Consider the following 17,182-nt stretch of genomic DNA (forward strand, 5'->3'; position numbering starts at 1 on the left):
CCACTAGGTTTCTGATAGATTTCCATGTGAGTAAGTTTACTTTTATTTGCTAATTAATGTGTTTCTACATTACATGAAATTATGCTAACATTGAGGAGAAATTATAGAATTTATCAGTAACACAGATTAGCACACCTATGTCAGTGAGGAACAATGAGAAGTTTATGTCACATTACCAGCATTTCACAAGTTTCTCCTTCTTGGAGGCAGTTATTTTTATAAGAGTTGGTACTGGATAAGCTAAATCTCAGAGAGGCGGCCTTATGAACAAGAAGTGGCATGTTCTTAAGTCTCTTAGAAATCAACCCATGCCTTTTTTAGAGGATTTGCTGAGCACACAATGTATTATTGCCTTTATAAAAACTAACATTCGATAACAAAATATATCATCATGTATAATCTGCATGATAAATATTTTCTGTATACCAAAGGGTAATCATAACAAAAATCCTTCACTGATAAAGTTCCTAAGGAATTTCTAGAATGAAAGTTATAAAGCAAACAAGTTACTTCTCTGGTCCCACCTAGGTCTACTGCAGTAATACCATTTAGACATCTAGAAATAAAACCACAGTTTCTGCAAATTAAACCTGCCTTAAAAGATTTTTATTCGTAAAAATGATTTCTATTATAAGAATGGAGACCTGGTCCTATAATGGAATTCAATAGGAAAAAAAAAAAGAATTAATTTTAAGCCGGCTCTGCTAAACATATCCAGTGTGTTGTACAAAGTTTCTGTAGTTGGAAGACTAGCCTTTCAAGATGTGCCAAATACACTCTGATCTGTTAGGGCAGGGGGCAGGTAAGGAATGTTTTATTCCTCTCTGGCATGCAAAGCTCAGGGTTAGAAACTTTTGATCAAGTTTTCTACCAAGAATTGGGAATTCTAGCACTGTCCAGTAGAGGTTTATGTGATGATGGAAATGTTCCTTCTGTATCTGTCTTGTCTGGCAAGGCAGCCACCAGCCATATGTGGCCACTGGGCACTTGAAATGTGGCTAGTGCAACTGAAGAAATACTTTTTCATTTAATTAATCTAAATTTCAACAGCCACGTGTGGCTAAGTTGACAGCATAATTCCAGGTCATTATTGCAACATCCTACTGCTTGTGTTGTATTTCCAATTCAAAAGGAACACAGTTTTGCCAATGTTTAAATATTAAAATTGCTTAGAGTATGTGTGAAGTCTGAAAGTGGAAACATTTCCACTACAAAAATGACATTTTATGTGGTTATAAAAGCAAAGAATTTTCATTTATTTTTTGAGAAAGCACATAAAACATTTGTGGGTAGTTCTTGATCTCAGATCCAGCTTTGATGGAAAAAAAAAAAATCCCAGACAATTGGCTATCTTGATACACAGATAATAAGAGTTATATTACTAATTAGATGTTGCCTCAGGTGAAAATCTCAGTTGAGAAAGTTAGTTTAAGGCACTGGTTAGTCTACTTTTGTTACTTAAGGGCAAGAGCAGAGGCCATAAAGAATAAGCAGCAGGAAACTTAAGAGACAGGCAGGGCCAGCAAAATCCTCCTGATTCCCCAGACTCTTCCCAACTTTTTGGAAAGGCAAGCTGGGGTTGGGCATGCATCATGGGTTATGCTCTCAGGGGCGCAACCCAATTCTCTGGCACTCTGCAAAATTTTGGAGGAGTTAGGAGGAGACAAATGAAGTCTGAAGACCCTGGGCTTTGCAAGTGAGAGAATCATTTAGTGGGCATAAAAAATCCCTACTATTCTTGGATGCCAACTGCCTGGGAAAAATCAAGTCTCAGCACTTGTATCAGCTGGATACAAGTGGAGCACTCCCTGCTGAACCAGGGAACCTGAGGGAGAGCAACAGGGCTCACGAGTGGACCAACTGTGTGTGACACTGTAACTTGGAAGCAACTGTGCTTCATAATAGTCACAATATTGAGACAAAATGTTAAAAGAAGGCTCACTGAATTATTATAGTCTGTACATTGAAAAATACATTTTAAATGATTTATTTTGACCAAAAATACTAACATTATGACAGAATATATTCTGTCAAAAATAACCTAAAATAAAACTAAAAGCAAAGCATTCCAAATTATGTACATATGCATGTAATTCTGGGGATGGGTCTGATAAAGAAGACAGTAGCTTTTTAGAAAACTTAAGTTACTGTAACTTTTAGAAATAATCAGAACTTAGAAAGAAAAGTGGGCCTAGAATAAGACACCAAATAACAGAAAATCAAAATTTCAAATTATTCTTTATGTGGGCTTCTGGTGAAAGCAAGTTCATCCTTTAAAAACTGTGAATTGGATTATGAAATGGATGGAACCAAACCCCAGTAAAAGTCACTTCTTTCTTTGTTCGTTGTTCAGTTGCTAAGTTGTGTTTGACCCTTTGCAACCCCAGGGACTGTAGCATTTCCTTTCTTAAAACTCTCTGGAGGGGTCTCTTGCTTACAGATAAAGTCCAAGCTCCCAAACGTGGAACATAAAACCTCTTTCTCTTGCACCTAAGAACCTAGAATGGTGGTCTTGATTCTTACCACTCCTGTCCTACACAAGGCTTGTAATTCTTGACACACACACCAGCCTTGTCTACTGTGGGCTTTGTTCACAGTACTCATTCTTTCAGGAACTGCTCTAACTCCCACTCTCATCTGCAATCAAAACGTACTTCAGGCATTATTTTTTCTAGGCAGCTACTTCTAACTTCTCCAGACTCTTAGGTACTCCTTGAAGTCTTCCAATTACTGCAGTTAATACCTAATGATGAGTGTGCTGATTCCCCTACCAACTAAATTCTGAATTCCTTTCAGGGAAGCAAATGTGTCTTATTAATTTCTGTATCCCTGGTTATTTAACATAGTGTTTGCCATGCTAAGTTCTCAAATGTTTACTGAAGAAAGGACTCAATGGCATTTATCTAGACTATTAATGATAACTCATCAATCTAGTTTAAGGTCACCTAAGGCATGTAATTTGAGAGACTCATAAATACAGATACACACAGTTCTTTTACTTATTGATGTTCAAGCTTCAAAGAACCAAAGATGTAAACAGATATGTATTCTGTGACAAACGGGATCTCTCTGAGAGGTTTTAGCCAACAGATTATATGGAGAAAAGAAACAGGGAACTGGGCAGGGTGTAGGTCCATCATCTCAAAAGCAAAAGTCTCAAAATGTTCAGATAATTGGGTTACAGATACAAATATAAAAATAAATTCTGTCCGCATCTAGTGAAAATGACATACACTGAGTGGTAGGATGTGAACCAAATGTCAATTATCTGCTTTGAGAAGTGACATGTGTTTAACAGTTATATTAATAAATTCAACCTTTACCATTACAGAATGCCACCTGCTTATCTGCAGCAATTTCTAAATGAATACAATAATTTATATTCCTAAATGAATATAATTTCTAAAATAATATTATTTGAATTGTACTAAAACATTGATAATCATATATATTAAGGATTACAAGGGATCTCAGAGGTAATTTGGTACAATATTTTATAGATGAAAGACATCAAAGCCCAGAGAAGGTAAATGACTTTGTTGAAGGTCACACAGGTAGTCAGAATGACTAGGATTTTTGGATTTTTTACTACCAAGTTCAATTTTCCTTATGCTACATATTGCCTGAGAGGAAATGTCACTAATTTACTCCTATAGTATATTAGTGAGATTTATATTCAATCCTAATAACAATAACAAGATCACTTTAGTAGAAATTATTTTAGTAAAAACAAATTATTTTACTTAGGTGAGAGCTTTCATAACTATCCTCATACTATGGGAAATTTAATCAAGAACAATTCCAAGATTTTTTTCTGGGAGTAAAAAAATTACACAGCATTAAAATGTTTTAACTTGCAAACTCTAGTAGTTAATGAAGGCCGAATATTATACAACCCTCCTGAGCCACTGAGTATGCCACCATTCAAAAAACAAATCTGACAAGCCAATTTATTGTCTCTACAATTAACAGAAATAAAACTTACAAATAACTGGATTAACTCTGTGTCACTATAATAATCACTTTTAATCACATTACACACTCAATACAACGAGACCATCTATTTGCATGTAGCACTTTCTAATCTTTTTAAAGTTGGAATTTTTTTTTTTTACTTTTTTTTTTAATCCTGATAACCAAAGGACTGTATTTTCATAAAGTACCATTTTAAAAAATAAACTACAGCAAAGGCAAAACAAACCCTTAAAAACATAACAGCTCTGTGTTTCTCTCCAAATAACTGACTAACACATTTAAACATGTAGATGTCTTTTAAAGGAGGCCACCAGACCAAGTTAGGTTATAGAAAAGCTACAAGTGTGACAGCATCCATGGCTGCAATGCTTGAACAGGGATGTGGACGCAGCGTCCCCAGAGTCTGTGCCTGGTAAGCACATGCTCAGAGGAGCTATGAGGCTCTCCCAGTCTTACTGAGGTCATGCCAGCTAGGACTGCTGGGTGAAGGAAGAATCAGTACACCTTTCCAGCCTGTGAGGTTATGTATACTTACCTGATTTCATCATTATGAATACACCTACAGCCACATATGTAAGCTACCAATTTGTAACTGCACCACAGTGAGGTACTCGGCAATCTTTGGTGCTGTACCATGATAACTAGCTGACTTTCAATGCTGCTACAATAAAAAGTATTTAACTTATAGGATGTAAGGGATATTGGCGTATTCAGCAAAGTAAGTAACACTGATCATTGTGAAATTAAAAAAATGTAGAAACATTTATACCTACTGCTATGTGTCTGACAATGCTGACTCATACAAAATTTTCATTATTATATAAAGGCTTTCATGATGTAACTCCCTGGCTCTTAAATTTTAAAAAGTACAGAATAAAATTCTTAATCCTAAAGTTTTGTCACTGCTCCTGAGATTTATGACTGAAGTAAGAGAAACACCCCAAACTGGTCATATTATGAAATCATAAATTCAACAGAAACCTGCTTCAAAGCTACAAATTATTTCAGACAAATAAATATATATGTTCACATTTATAAAAAAATTTCCACATTACTCATAGAAACAAGCTTCATAAAATTTATATACTGAATACAATAAAAATCAGTTCTAATGAAGATTTAGCTGTTGTCCTTCTAAATAAAAAACTCTGTGTTTGAGGTATCTCTTTAAGACATGCCAATATGGCACATTTGTAAAACAACCCAGGAGTCTGTCCTAAAAATCCTGCCCAACACAGCATCATCTCTACCAGAATTACAAATAGGTTGAACTAGACTTGTCTTTTTAAACAAGGAAGAAATATTTTGTTACAAAAACGAAGGAGGCAGGTACTAGAAACTCTGCATCTCAGAAAACAGTGAAATTTTGTTATAAATATTTTCATTATCATATTCCCGTTGACACCATTCATTTAAAAGACCAATAGAGTAGCTTCATCTCCTATGACATCCAAAAAAAAAAAAAATCCAAGTGAAGAATTTCACTATCTTAATAGTAATATATTATCATAGGATATAAAGCTTTTAAAATTTTCAGTTCCAAGCCTACCTCACTTTATCACTGGAAGATGGACACTTAATCCAGCAATATTCATTTACTGCTAGGTAGACTGCCTGTGTTGACTGTAGTAAAGCAATTTATAATCAACTTATGAAGTAATAACATTAACACAGAAAGGAATACCAAAAATAATGAGTTTTGTTGCACAAATATCCATACCTGGGGCATGGCTATCAAATAATAAGACTGATTCAATACTCTATAATCATAGCACATTAAAATATTGTCAGAAAATAATGGTCCTATATATGAAAAAATGTCTATATGGAAATGGCTGTGATTTATTGCAAAGCATAATTATATGGCAAATTTCAAAGAAGGTCAAATAATTTTCAAAACTAAATTTTTAAATTTAATAGCTCAGGCCAGTATCAGTTACTTTTTGGAGATTTCAGAACTGTTAGGGGCAGAGGAATGCTTTTCCTTTTTTCTCTTCTTTTTGTCCTTTTTGTGATGCTTCCCCTTTTTTGACTTACTCTTTTTCTCCTTTTTCTTTTCTTTCTTCTGGTATTTTTGCTTCTTTTGTTTTGAAGTGTCCTCTTCAGTGGAACTAGATGAATAAGACCTACGGGTAATAATACATACTGACTGATAACTGTATTTATGGCTAAAGGGTGCATTTAAATGGAATCCGAACTGCTTTAAATCCTTCTTGGAACAAGGTGAGAGTATAAAGAAACTCAAATGAAATGTGCCTTTTACATCTGCATGCTGTTAAAATACTGTAATCAGAATTTTTGCCACTTAGCCAGAGAAACTAACAAAATAAATATCTCTATTCTGCTCAATTCCAGTGATGAGTTTTAAATTCAGCAAGGATGAAATAGTTTTTCTGTGATTTTCAGTTTCTCATCCTGTGTACCCTTCAAAATCTTTCTTATAAGGCAAAGAAAGTGGCATTTTATACACTCTCATTATATACACAATTCACTGTGTATACAATAACTTGTTATTCTCTTAAAAGAGCCACAAAGAATGCAATACTATAAAAAGAGCTATAATTGTACCTCCATATAAATGTATGAAAGCTGAAAATCGGCAAAATAAAAGCACTTCTGTTATTTCTTTTTTATTTTTCAAGTTAAAGTACTTGATTCTTTTATATACAGAGTGATACAGATGAACAGTTGCATTCCATAATAATTTTCAGTGGTTACAAAAGGATACTTTTAAATATATAATCTAAATGAATGAGAATGATTTACCCAAACCCCAAATAAGTGTAACAAAACAGAAACTGAGTTAATTTATAACAAAAAAGGTATCCCAGAGTTAGATGAGTGATCTAAACATGAGAAGTTAAAACTCAAACTAAGAAAACCCTGACAGAGACATACAGGAGAAGGAAAAGTAAACACAGACCACAAGGTTGTGCCTGCAGAGTGACTCACTGTGTGAATTCCTTGACTGCCTTCCTTGATTAGGGACTCTGAGTCTCCCGGGTTTCTCTAACAGTGTGTTCCTTCCTTTTCCTCATTTACCCTCTCAGACGCTGGCTATCTCCTGAGCCTAGTTTCTCATGAATTCTCTTGCACTCTTCAGTTCTGTTTTTCTCAACTCTTGTCTGCTTTCCTGTTTTCAAGACCTTCTTGACCTCTATATTCTGACCAGAGCTGCTTCTCTGCCTATACCTTTTTCTTTGCCTTTTCGGACTTGGATTCTCTTTTTCAAGGCAGAATGTTAAACTTTAGCATAGCAACTACATTAAGGGGCATTATCTTTGCTAAAAGTGTACTTAGAAAAGTTCTTTTAATTCTGGGCTGTGTCTGAATGAGGTCTGTGAAGCCCAAAGTAAATAATATGTTACTCTAAAATCAGTATATGAAAATTTAGAAGAAAGTAGAAAATCTCACTTTTCCTACAAGGATTCCATTATGTTGTGCTAGTGCAAATAACAAAACAATACACTAATCAGACTAAGTGATACACTGAGCTCGACCTTCCTTTGTTAGTTCTTACATTAAACATTGTCATTTAACTATCACCACCTGAAAGTGAGTTAACTTCCAATATGTATAGTAGCTGAGGTGTTAGAGTGTATATATTTCATGCTCTACAAAAACTACAGAGACAACACCTGACATGCAGAACCTACTCTATCAGAGAACTAAGGTCCAAGCTAGATATTACTACCTGCTAAATACCTTAAATAGTGCCTACATGTACATGCTTATTCTGGTATAAATGAAAGTGCACTCATGAACCAAGGAAGAAGTTGCCTCTTGAGTCTTTGGATCAATTTCTTTAACCAACTGCTGTTGAAAGAGTTGACAGTAAAAAAAAAATCATAGGTAGTTGAGAATTCTGAAAGACCTGAAGGAATTTTTAGCATGACAAATGGGTACACAAATCCAATTAATTAATTTCATTAATTAGTGATGTTCTGAGAATACTGATATTTAAGCCCCAACTTCATATATATGAGGACAAAATGTGTATGTGAAGAATTCCAACATATGTCCAAATTAAAACTTGACTAATGTTCCATAATTTAAAAATTCTAGAACACAAACAGAATACATAAAAGAAGAAGGTGGGGCTATTATTTATTTATATCTTAATTTGCTACAAAAAAGAAAATTTAAGGTATCTGAGTGCTGACTCTATTTTTGAATCCTGACATGAAGGATTTTGTTATTTTACTGAAACAACTGAACTCTCATTAATATTAAATTAACTAGACTGTATTGTGAAAAATAAAAATTTTTAATCCATCCTATATTCAGTCCTACTTTTTCAAAATAAATGTTAAAAAAAAATACCTCTTCCTTTTTTTTTTCAACTTGATTTTCTCTTTGCTTTTTGCTTTTTTCTTTTCCTCTTCTTCATTAATTCCTGTGTGTTGAGGGGAAAGAATCAGGTCACCATCAGTTTATATATCATGGTGGTATGTAAGCATTTTTTTTTTAATTGGGGTATAGCTGCTTTACAATGTTGTACAACAGTGAATTAGCTGCATGTATACATACATCGCCTTCCTCGCACCAGCCTTCATCCCACCCTGCCCACTGAGGTCACCACAGAACACTGAGGTTGAGCACCCTGCACTAAACAACAGCTCCCATTAGCGATCTGTTTGACACATGGCAGTACACATTCGGCAATTCCAATCTTCCAATTCACCTCACTCTCTCCTCTTCCCTGTGTGCCCATGTCTGTTCTCCACATCTGTGTCTATTCCTGCCCTGTAAATAGGTTCATCTGTACCATTTTTCTAGATTCCACATATATCCATTAATATATGATATTAATATTTTATACATTTTAAAATTTTGCTTGTTGGTTGGTGAATTTCACTGGTCAGGATCTGCACTTTTCTTGTAACAATGTCCCCTTTCTTGATTATTTTTACTCATTAAAAATCTAATAAAAACACTATGCTTTTAATACAAATTTCAAATCAACTACGTTTATTTACTAAAAACTTCAAGTATTTCATTTCTAATTCCTAATCAATGTTGACAGTTTGGTGGGTACTATTTAAGGCCTTAAGAAATGAAACAACACAATCATGTGTAATTTTTAAAAATTTTCCTTTTCAAGCAAAATTAGGATCATGAAATCCTAGGGTAATGGGACAGTAACAACACAACTAATATTTATGTTGTCAGTATCATGGAAGGAGAGAATACACACTATTCTCTAGCTTGATTTTTAAATACACAATTTGGTGTGTATTCTTCTAGGTTTTCTCTCTACATAACTAAATACAAACATACATTCACATATACAAATAAAGTTACATGTAAGTCTCAAGTTTTGAAAAACTTTTCATTTGAAAAAGGTAGCATACACAATGTTTTTCAACTTCTTTCACTTAACACTTTTAAAAATATTCATTTATTTTAGCACTATTTGCTGAAAAGACTTTTTCTGCTCAGAACTGCCTTTTCACCTTTGTAAAAGATCAGTTGAACTGCTTCTAGGAATTTGAAGTAGACATATTTTTCCTATTCCTCTCATTAGGTATAACTACACGTCCCAGACATAACACAAACAAGCATAAGAAGACTCTGAGAGGTGAAAAGGCAGACACTAGCCAGGGTTCTCGCATAATCTAGACAACGGCCCAGTACTGAGTTCCCTGAAATGTCTTTTTGCTTTATACAGCATAGACTTAAGAGCTACAGAAGCTGGCAACTGGCAATGTCAACAGGTGGAGACAAAAATGCCCCAAGAATCTGCTCTTTCTACTCAAAGGACCAAAAAAGAGACAGCATGGTGACAGGAAGCTTTTAGACAATAATTGCCATTCTCCAGCCAAACACCACAGAAAAATATGTGGCAGCACCCACATCATCAAAGGCTGAGTGGAGAACACAGACTTCCTCCCTTGTGAGGCTGTGATCCCAAACATTTAAAGAGGGATTAATACAAATTTTATATAATCTTATCTAACAAAAAAAGAGAATGAAACTCTTCTCAATATTCTACGAAGCTAATGTTACTCTGATACCAAAATCAGATTAAAATAGTACAAAATTAGAAAAAAAGACTAACATCTCTCATGAACATGGATGCAAATAACTGTTAACAAAACATTAGCAAAGAGAATTCAGTATTTAATATTTTTAAAAAATTATACACCATGACCAAATGTCACTTATTCAAGGTATGCTAGGCTGACAGAATATTCAAAAATCAATTCATGTAATCTACTGTATTAACAGGTTAAAGAAAAACTGTAGGATCCTATCAACTGATACAGAAAATGCATGTGGCAAAATCTGACACCCACTCATGATAAAAAACTCTTTCAAAATAGGAATAGAGGGATACTTCCTCAACTTGATAAAGAGCGGCTACAAAAAAGCTGACAGCTAACTGCTAAGGTCTGAATGTTTCTGTCCCCTAGGGCTGGAATCCAGGTAAGAATTCATCTCCCACTGCTCTTTCTCAATATGGTACTATAAGTTCTAGCTACAGCAGTAAGTCAAGACAGGGAAATAGAAGGCTTCCAAATCAAAATGGAAGAAGTAAAACTGTTCTGATATGCAGATGACATGATGGTTTACACAGAAAATTTCAAGGAATCTACCAAAAACTCCTAGAAATAATCAGTGAGTTCAACAAGGATAAAATATAAACATACACAAATAAACTGCATCTCTATATACTCATAATGGACATGCAGACAATGAAAAAAACATCATTTACGATTTTTCAAAAAATAAATATTTATAGATATAAATCTAATAAAACATGTAGGATTTATATGCTGAAAACTAAACAGTGATAAGAAAAGAAATCAAAGATCTAAATAATTATAGAGACATATTTGGAATGCTCAACATAGTAAAGGTGTCAATTTTCCCCAAACTGATTAACATGCTTAATGCAATGTGTATCAAAATCCCAGCAAGATTCTTTGCAGATAAAAACATTATTCCAAAGTTTTTATGGAAAGGAAAAGAAACTAGAATAGTTGAAATAATTTTGAAAAAGAAGAATAAAGTAGAAAAACTCAGTCCCTCCAACTTCAAAACTTATTGCATAGCTACATTAATCAAGAATGGGTGGAGGGATAGACACACAGATCAATGGAACATTATAGACAATCCAGAAACAAACCCACACAAATATGATCAACTACTTTTGGCAAAAGCAATTCAATGAAGGAAAGGCAGCCTTTCAATGAACAGTGCTGAAACAATTGTTCATTCTTAAGCAAAATAATAAGTGCTCTAAGTTTCATATCTTATATAATAATCAACTCAAATGGATGAAGGACTTAATGTAAAATATAAAACTATAAAAACTTTAGAAAAAAGTAAAGGAGACCAAGAGATAGGTAAAAAGTTACACTAGAAAGCAAAGCACAATCTACAAGGAAAAATTAATAAATTGGACTTTATAAAAATTAAAATCTATTGCTCTGTGAAACACCTATTAAGATGAAAAGAAAAGCTACATATTGGGATAAAATATTTGTAAACCAGGCATCTAACAAAGGACTTATATAAGTACACTAAAAACTATTTGCTTTCTCCTATTTTAATTATATCATTAAAAAAAAAAACTTACAATATTCAAGAGTTGGTATAAGAGCTCTCTAGCTCTAAGGACTAAGGAAGAACTCAAGGAGCCCCTAGGATTACCTAAAGGATGCAGGTCAAGGATGCACTCAGTCACTCACACTGAGAACTTACCCTTTCAGCGATTTTTAACAACATCACCAAATTATCAGTGGAACTACCAACCACAGCCTCTACACTCCCTTCCTCTGTGTGCTTCAGACCCAATCTTGGTTTATTTGGGTAGGGGTTACTGGGATTCCTTTGCACTGTTCACTTAAGAAGGCTTTCTTGTCTCTCCTTGCTATTCTCTGGAACTCTGCATTCAGCTGTGTATATCTTTCCCTTTCACCTTTGCCTTTCATTTCTCTTGTTTTCTCATCTATTTGTAAGGCCTCCTCAGACAACCAGTTTGACTTCTTGCATTTCTCTTTCTTGGGGATGGTTTTGGTCACCACCTCCTGTACAGCCTTATGAACCTCTGTCCATATTTCTTCAGGCACTCCGTCTACCAGACCTAATCCCTTTGAATCTATTTGTCACCTCCACTGTATAATTGTAAGGAATTTGATTTATGTCATATCTGAATGGTCTAGTGGGTTCCCCTACTTTCTTCAAGTCTGAATTTTGCAATCAGGAGCTAATGATCTGAGCCACAGTCAACTCCAGGTCTTATTTCTGCTGACTGTATAGAGCTTCTCCATCTTAGGCTGCAAAGAAAATAATCAATATAATCAATCTGATTTTGGCAATGACCATCTGGTGATGTCCATGTGTAGAGTTGTCTCTTGTGTTGTTGGAAGAGGGTGTCTGCTATGACAAGTATGTTCTCTTGGCAAAACTCTGTTAGCCTTTGCTTTGCTTCATTTTGTACTCCAAGGCCAGATTTGCCTATTACTCCAGATATCTCTCGACTTCCTACTTTTGCATTCCAATCCCCTATGATAAAAAGGACATCTTTTTTTCGGTGTATATTGTCACTCTGCTTATTTAACTTACATGCAGAGTACATCATGTGAAATGCAGGGCTGGATGACTCACAGGTTGGAATCAAGATTGCTGGGAGAAACATCAAACCTCAGATATGCAGATTGTACCACTAATGGCAGAAAGCAAAGAGAGCCTCCTGATGAGGGTGAAAGAAGACAGTGAAAACTCAACATTCAAAAACTAAGATCATGACTTCATGACAAACAGATTGGAAAAAGTGGAAACAATGATGGATTTTGTTTTCTTGGGCTCCAAAATCACTACAGATGGTGACTGCAGCCATCAAATTAAAAGATGCTTGCTCCTCAGAAGAAAAGCCATGACAAACCTAGACAGCATATTAAAAATCAGAGATATCACTTTGCTGACAAAGGTCCGTATAGTCAAAATTATGGTTTTTCCAGCAGTCATGTACGGATGTGAGACCTGGACCATAAAGAAGGCTGAGCGCCAAAGAACTGATGTTTCGAAACGTGGTGTTGGAGAAAACTCTTGAGAGTCCCCTGGACAGCAGGAGATCAAACCAGTCAGTCTTAAAGGAAATCAACCCTGAATATTCACTGGAAGGGCTGAAGCTGAAGCTCCAATACTTTGGCCCCCTCATGCGAAGAGCCGACTCATTGGAAAAGACCCTGATGCTGGGAAAGATTGAGGGCAAAAGGAGTGGTAGAGAATTACATGGTTAGATAACATCACTGATTCAATGGACATGAGTTTGGGCAAACTCTAGGAGGTAGTGAAAGACAGGGAAGCCTGGCCTGCTGCAGTCCATGGGATAGCAAAGAGTCAGACATGACTTAGCGATTAAAGAACAACACTGGGATTCCATTTGGTGATCATGAAATAAATATGGGTCCCTTCTTTGTGTGTGTGTTAGTCACTCGGTTGTGACCAACTCTTTGTGATCCCATGGACTGTAGTGCACCAGGTTCTTCTGTTCATGGAATTCTCCAGGAAAGAATACAGGAGTGGGTAGACACTCCCTTCTCCAGGGGATCGTCCCAATCCAGGGATCGAACCTGGGTCTCCAGCATTGCTGGTGGATTCTTTACCGCTGAGCCACCAGGGAAGCCCTACTATACTGGAGTGGGCAGCCATTCCCTTCTCCAGGGGATCTTCTTGACCCGGGGATCGAACCTGGGCCTGCCACATTGCAGGCAGATTCTTTACCATCTGAGCCAGAAAGCTGATGCTAATAATGAAGCTTCTTCACCAATTACTCTCTGTCTTGGAGGCTATTATATGCTACCTCCTCCCCTTTCTCCCAGAGTGGATCTGATTGAAAAATTACATCTATAATAAACCACTACTCAAGATGGGAGTGTAGTTTATCCTTCAAGATTGATGTGATAAAGGACAAAAAGGTCAAGAACCAACAGACTGGATGATATTTAAGGTAGGAGAGCAGCACATTGTAATGAAAATACTACAGGACCAAGTAGGCAAGAAACCTGGATCACGGCAAGAAATGTTGGCTCTGCTGTGACCTGTGAGTGACTTTGGAAAGTCACCTGTTTTCATTTTCTTTTTCTACAAAACTAGGTTTTTAAACTATTTGTTCTAAAGACTCTTCCTAATTCTAAACTCTTATGCATTTGTCTCTTTAAAAATAGGGCAGTATAGGTGAAAGGGGTAGAAAGTATCCTTGTGGAATTAAGGATCTTGGGCTTTCTCTCCTAGAATCTTGGTTGTGCTCCGATGTGGCTTGACCGCTCTCCATCTTGGCGCAGCTGTCCTTCTGGAATATCTCCTTACCAGCATGCTACGAATTTCCCTTCTTATCTTTTCTGTTCCCTCCATTCCTGTCTTCCTTTATTCAGTGTCTTCCCTTACATTGGTAGAACACTTATTCCAGAGGTTTTCTGAGAAAGAGTGACAAGTAAATTGTTTTTTGAGACTTGAATGTCTGACAATATCTTTACCGTGCTTTCACATTTGATTAATGACTTGGTTGGGTATATTATCCTAACTTGGATATAACTTTTCTTCAACAATCGAAAGCATGATCCACGTTCTACCAGCTTCCAATATTGGTTTAGAGATGTCCACAACTGTTCTGACTCTCGATTCTTCACCTACGACCTGCCTTATCCTCAACTCTGGAAGTCTGGATTGTATCTTTCGGTTTCTATCATACATTAAGTTTCATTATAGTGTACCTTTGTGTGGGATATTTTTAACACTGTGCCTGGTACTTGTTAAACCTTTTCATCTGGAAATTATTTCTTCTCTTTCTGGGATTCATTTGAATGAAGTATTTTCTAGAATGACCCTTCAATTGTTCTATCTTTTTTCTCTCACTTTGCTCTTCTTTGTTTTTTCCAACTTTACCTTCCAACTCTATCAAGTTTTCCATATAATTTTTAATTTTCAAAAGCCCCTTTGTTGGTTTTATTCATATTGTGTGCTATATCTTATCTTTCTATGAAACTATTTGTTATTTCTGCTAAGTTTTCTCCCTCTATAGACTGTGTATTTCTCAAGTTGATTTTTTGTTTGTGTTTTGGAATCTATATTTCATGTGAGAATCCTTCTGTAGAAATTTAGCTCTCCTCACTGTCTAAAAAGCTGACCGGAAGCTTTTAGCAAGCGAAACTTAGAAGACCAGACTTTACCGGCCATCTGGTGAGATCTTGTCTTTGAAAGATCCCTAATGTCAATACCCTTACTTCTTTCTTCTTTGGCTGGTTAGATTTCCCAGGGATGTATCTTCAGATCTTCTGCCCGAGTGATCCATGTCTGGGAACCAATAGGTGAAGATGGCTAGAAGGCTCTCACCATTCTGTATCTAACCTTTAACTTAAATATTTTCATTTGTGTTTGGTGTGTCCCAGTTTAAAGACTGTTGATCTGACCCTGTCTAGAAAATAGACCTGTGGCAGTCTGCTGAGGAGACAGGGCTTCACAGAGTAGGGAAAGGGGACAGAGCACTAACTACTTCAGGCTTTTAAGCAATCCCTATTTTTAGCCTTACATTCTCACTTTCAGATGTACCCAAGAATGCTCATTATCAAGACTTCAGGGGGTTTTATAGTGTATACTCAGGTTATTTCTCAGCTTTCCACGCTGTCAAAGGCTTGAGCTCTCTTAAAGTTGAGTCCATTATCACTAACCCAAATTTTCTGACTCTTGCTTTCTGTGTCCTTGTGAATTTGGGTCTTTAAAAAATTCTTCTACTATTATTTTAGTGCTGTTTCAGTAGGGAGCAAAAGAAAAAATAAATATATTCAAGCAGCTATCCCTGAAGCTGTAGAGACTCATATTTCCCGTTACTCTCGCCTGCCCTCTTTGGGATGCTACCCTTCTCACCGTGTCCTAGTACCCTGGCATTTGACTTTTTCCACTTACCTTCACTGGACATTATATGGAAAGGTTAAAAAATTTTAAGGTGGTTATTGTTCTCTTATGATCAAAAACAAGTTTAACCTTTTTGTATCTGTCTCACTCCATGCCTAAACCCATAGACAAATAAGCTGCATTTTGCTTCTGTGTGACAACTACCAATATGGCTGCTGCTGCTAAGTCACTTCAGTCGTGTCCAACTCTGTGTGACCCCATAGACAGAAGCCCACCAGGTTCCCCGTCCCTGGGATTCTCCAGGCAAGAACACTGGAGTGGGTTGCCATTTCCTTCTCCAATGCGTGAAAGTGAAAAGTGAAAGTGAAGTCGCTCAGTCGTGTCTGACCCTTAGCGACCCCACGGACTGCAGCCTACCAGGCTGCTCCATTCATGGGATTTTCTAGGCAAGAGTACTGGAGTGGCTTGCCATTGCATTTTGTAGTTTACAAAATATTTTCACATATGGCATCATATTTTATCCCTAAAACCCCACTGCAAAGATAGGTCATTTTATACACAAGATAGAAAACAAATGGTTAAACAGTTGGTCTGAAATTTGTTCTCTTTTGCAGGGGAAAGGAGGATGCCTTAGGAAAGAAAAAAGGTAACTTGGTCAAATTTCTTTATAAACTTGCTAATGATAGATTTCCTGGAAATAAATTACTAGTATTTGGTAACCAGAGAATCCTTTTTTGGGGGAGTGGGGAGGAGGTGGTGTACGGCTAAATTACAGAAATTTATTTCCTCACAGTTCTAAAAGTTAGAAGTCCATGATCAAGCTGTTGGCAGAAGAATCCTTACTTATAGACTGCTTATAGCTGAATGTACTTGGTTGGTCTAGGACTGTTTATGGTAAATAATCCTGAAATGTAGGGATTTATGGGGCATAAATCCATAATCCCTGGGAAATGTTAACTATCTGGGCATAAAATTAAGGTATTTCATGATCAAAATGACTTTCTTTTGTGCAAGTAACGTCAAAACCTTTCACATTAACCGTGGCCAGAGTGGGAACCTAGGAGGTTGTACTGTAGTCCCAGAACTCTTGCTGCTTTACTATGCCACATGGTCATCTGCATACATGAAGTTAGAGTTGACCCTTGAATGGCACAGGGGTTAGGAAATAAATTTTCTGTAATTTTGCAGTCCAAAATTCAAGTATAATTTATAGTTGGCTTTCCACATACAAAGTGTCTCCACATGCATGGTTCTGAATCTGTGAATTCCATCAACTGAAGCTTGTTTATTATTCTAGTATGTAATGCTGAAAAAATTTGTAGGAAAGTCAACCCACGCAATTCAA

General features: G+C 36.1%; 1 protein-coding gene across 2 annotated transcripts in view; it reads right to left on the minus strand.

The window, feature by feature from the left end:
• Window positions 1–3,923: 3,923 nt before the first annotated feature.
• Window positions 3,924–17,182, minus strand: part of SREK1IP1 (SREK1 interacting protein 1) — a 35,790-nt gene continuing 22,531 nt past the window's right edge. For both annotated transcript variants that reach the window (XM_088827728.1, XM_055421994.2), the window contains 2 exons: window positions 8,299–8,371; window positions 3,924–6,101 (listed from right to left, as the gene is read on the minus strand). In XM_088827728.1, coding sequence (XP_088683854.1) covers window positions 5,912–6,101; window positions 8,299–8,371 — 263 coding nt within the window. In that variant the 3' untranslated portion in view covers window positions 3,924–5,911. The remainder of the gene's footprint in view (window positions 6,102–8,298; window positions 8,372–17,182) is intronic.

The sequence above is a fragment of the Moschus berezovskii genome, chromosome 18 (assembly GCF_049115385.1).
Source record: "Moschus berezovskii isolate FMDL1 chromosome 18, NW_MosBer_1.0, whole genome shotgun sequence".
NCBI classification, from domain to species: Eukaryota; Metazoa; Chordata; class Mammalia; order Artiodactyla; family Moschidae; genus Moschus; species Moschus berezovskii.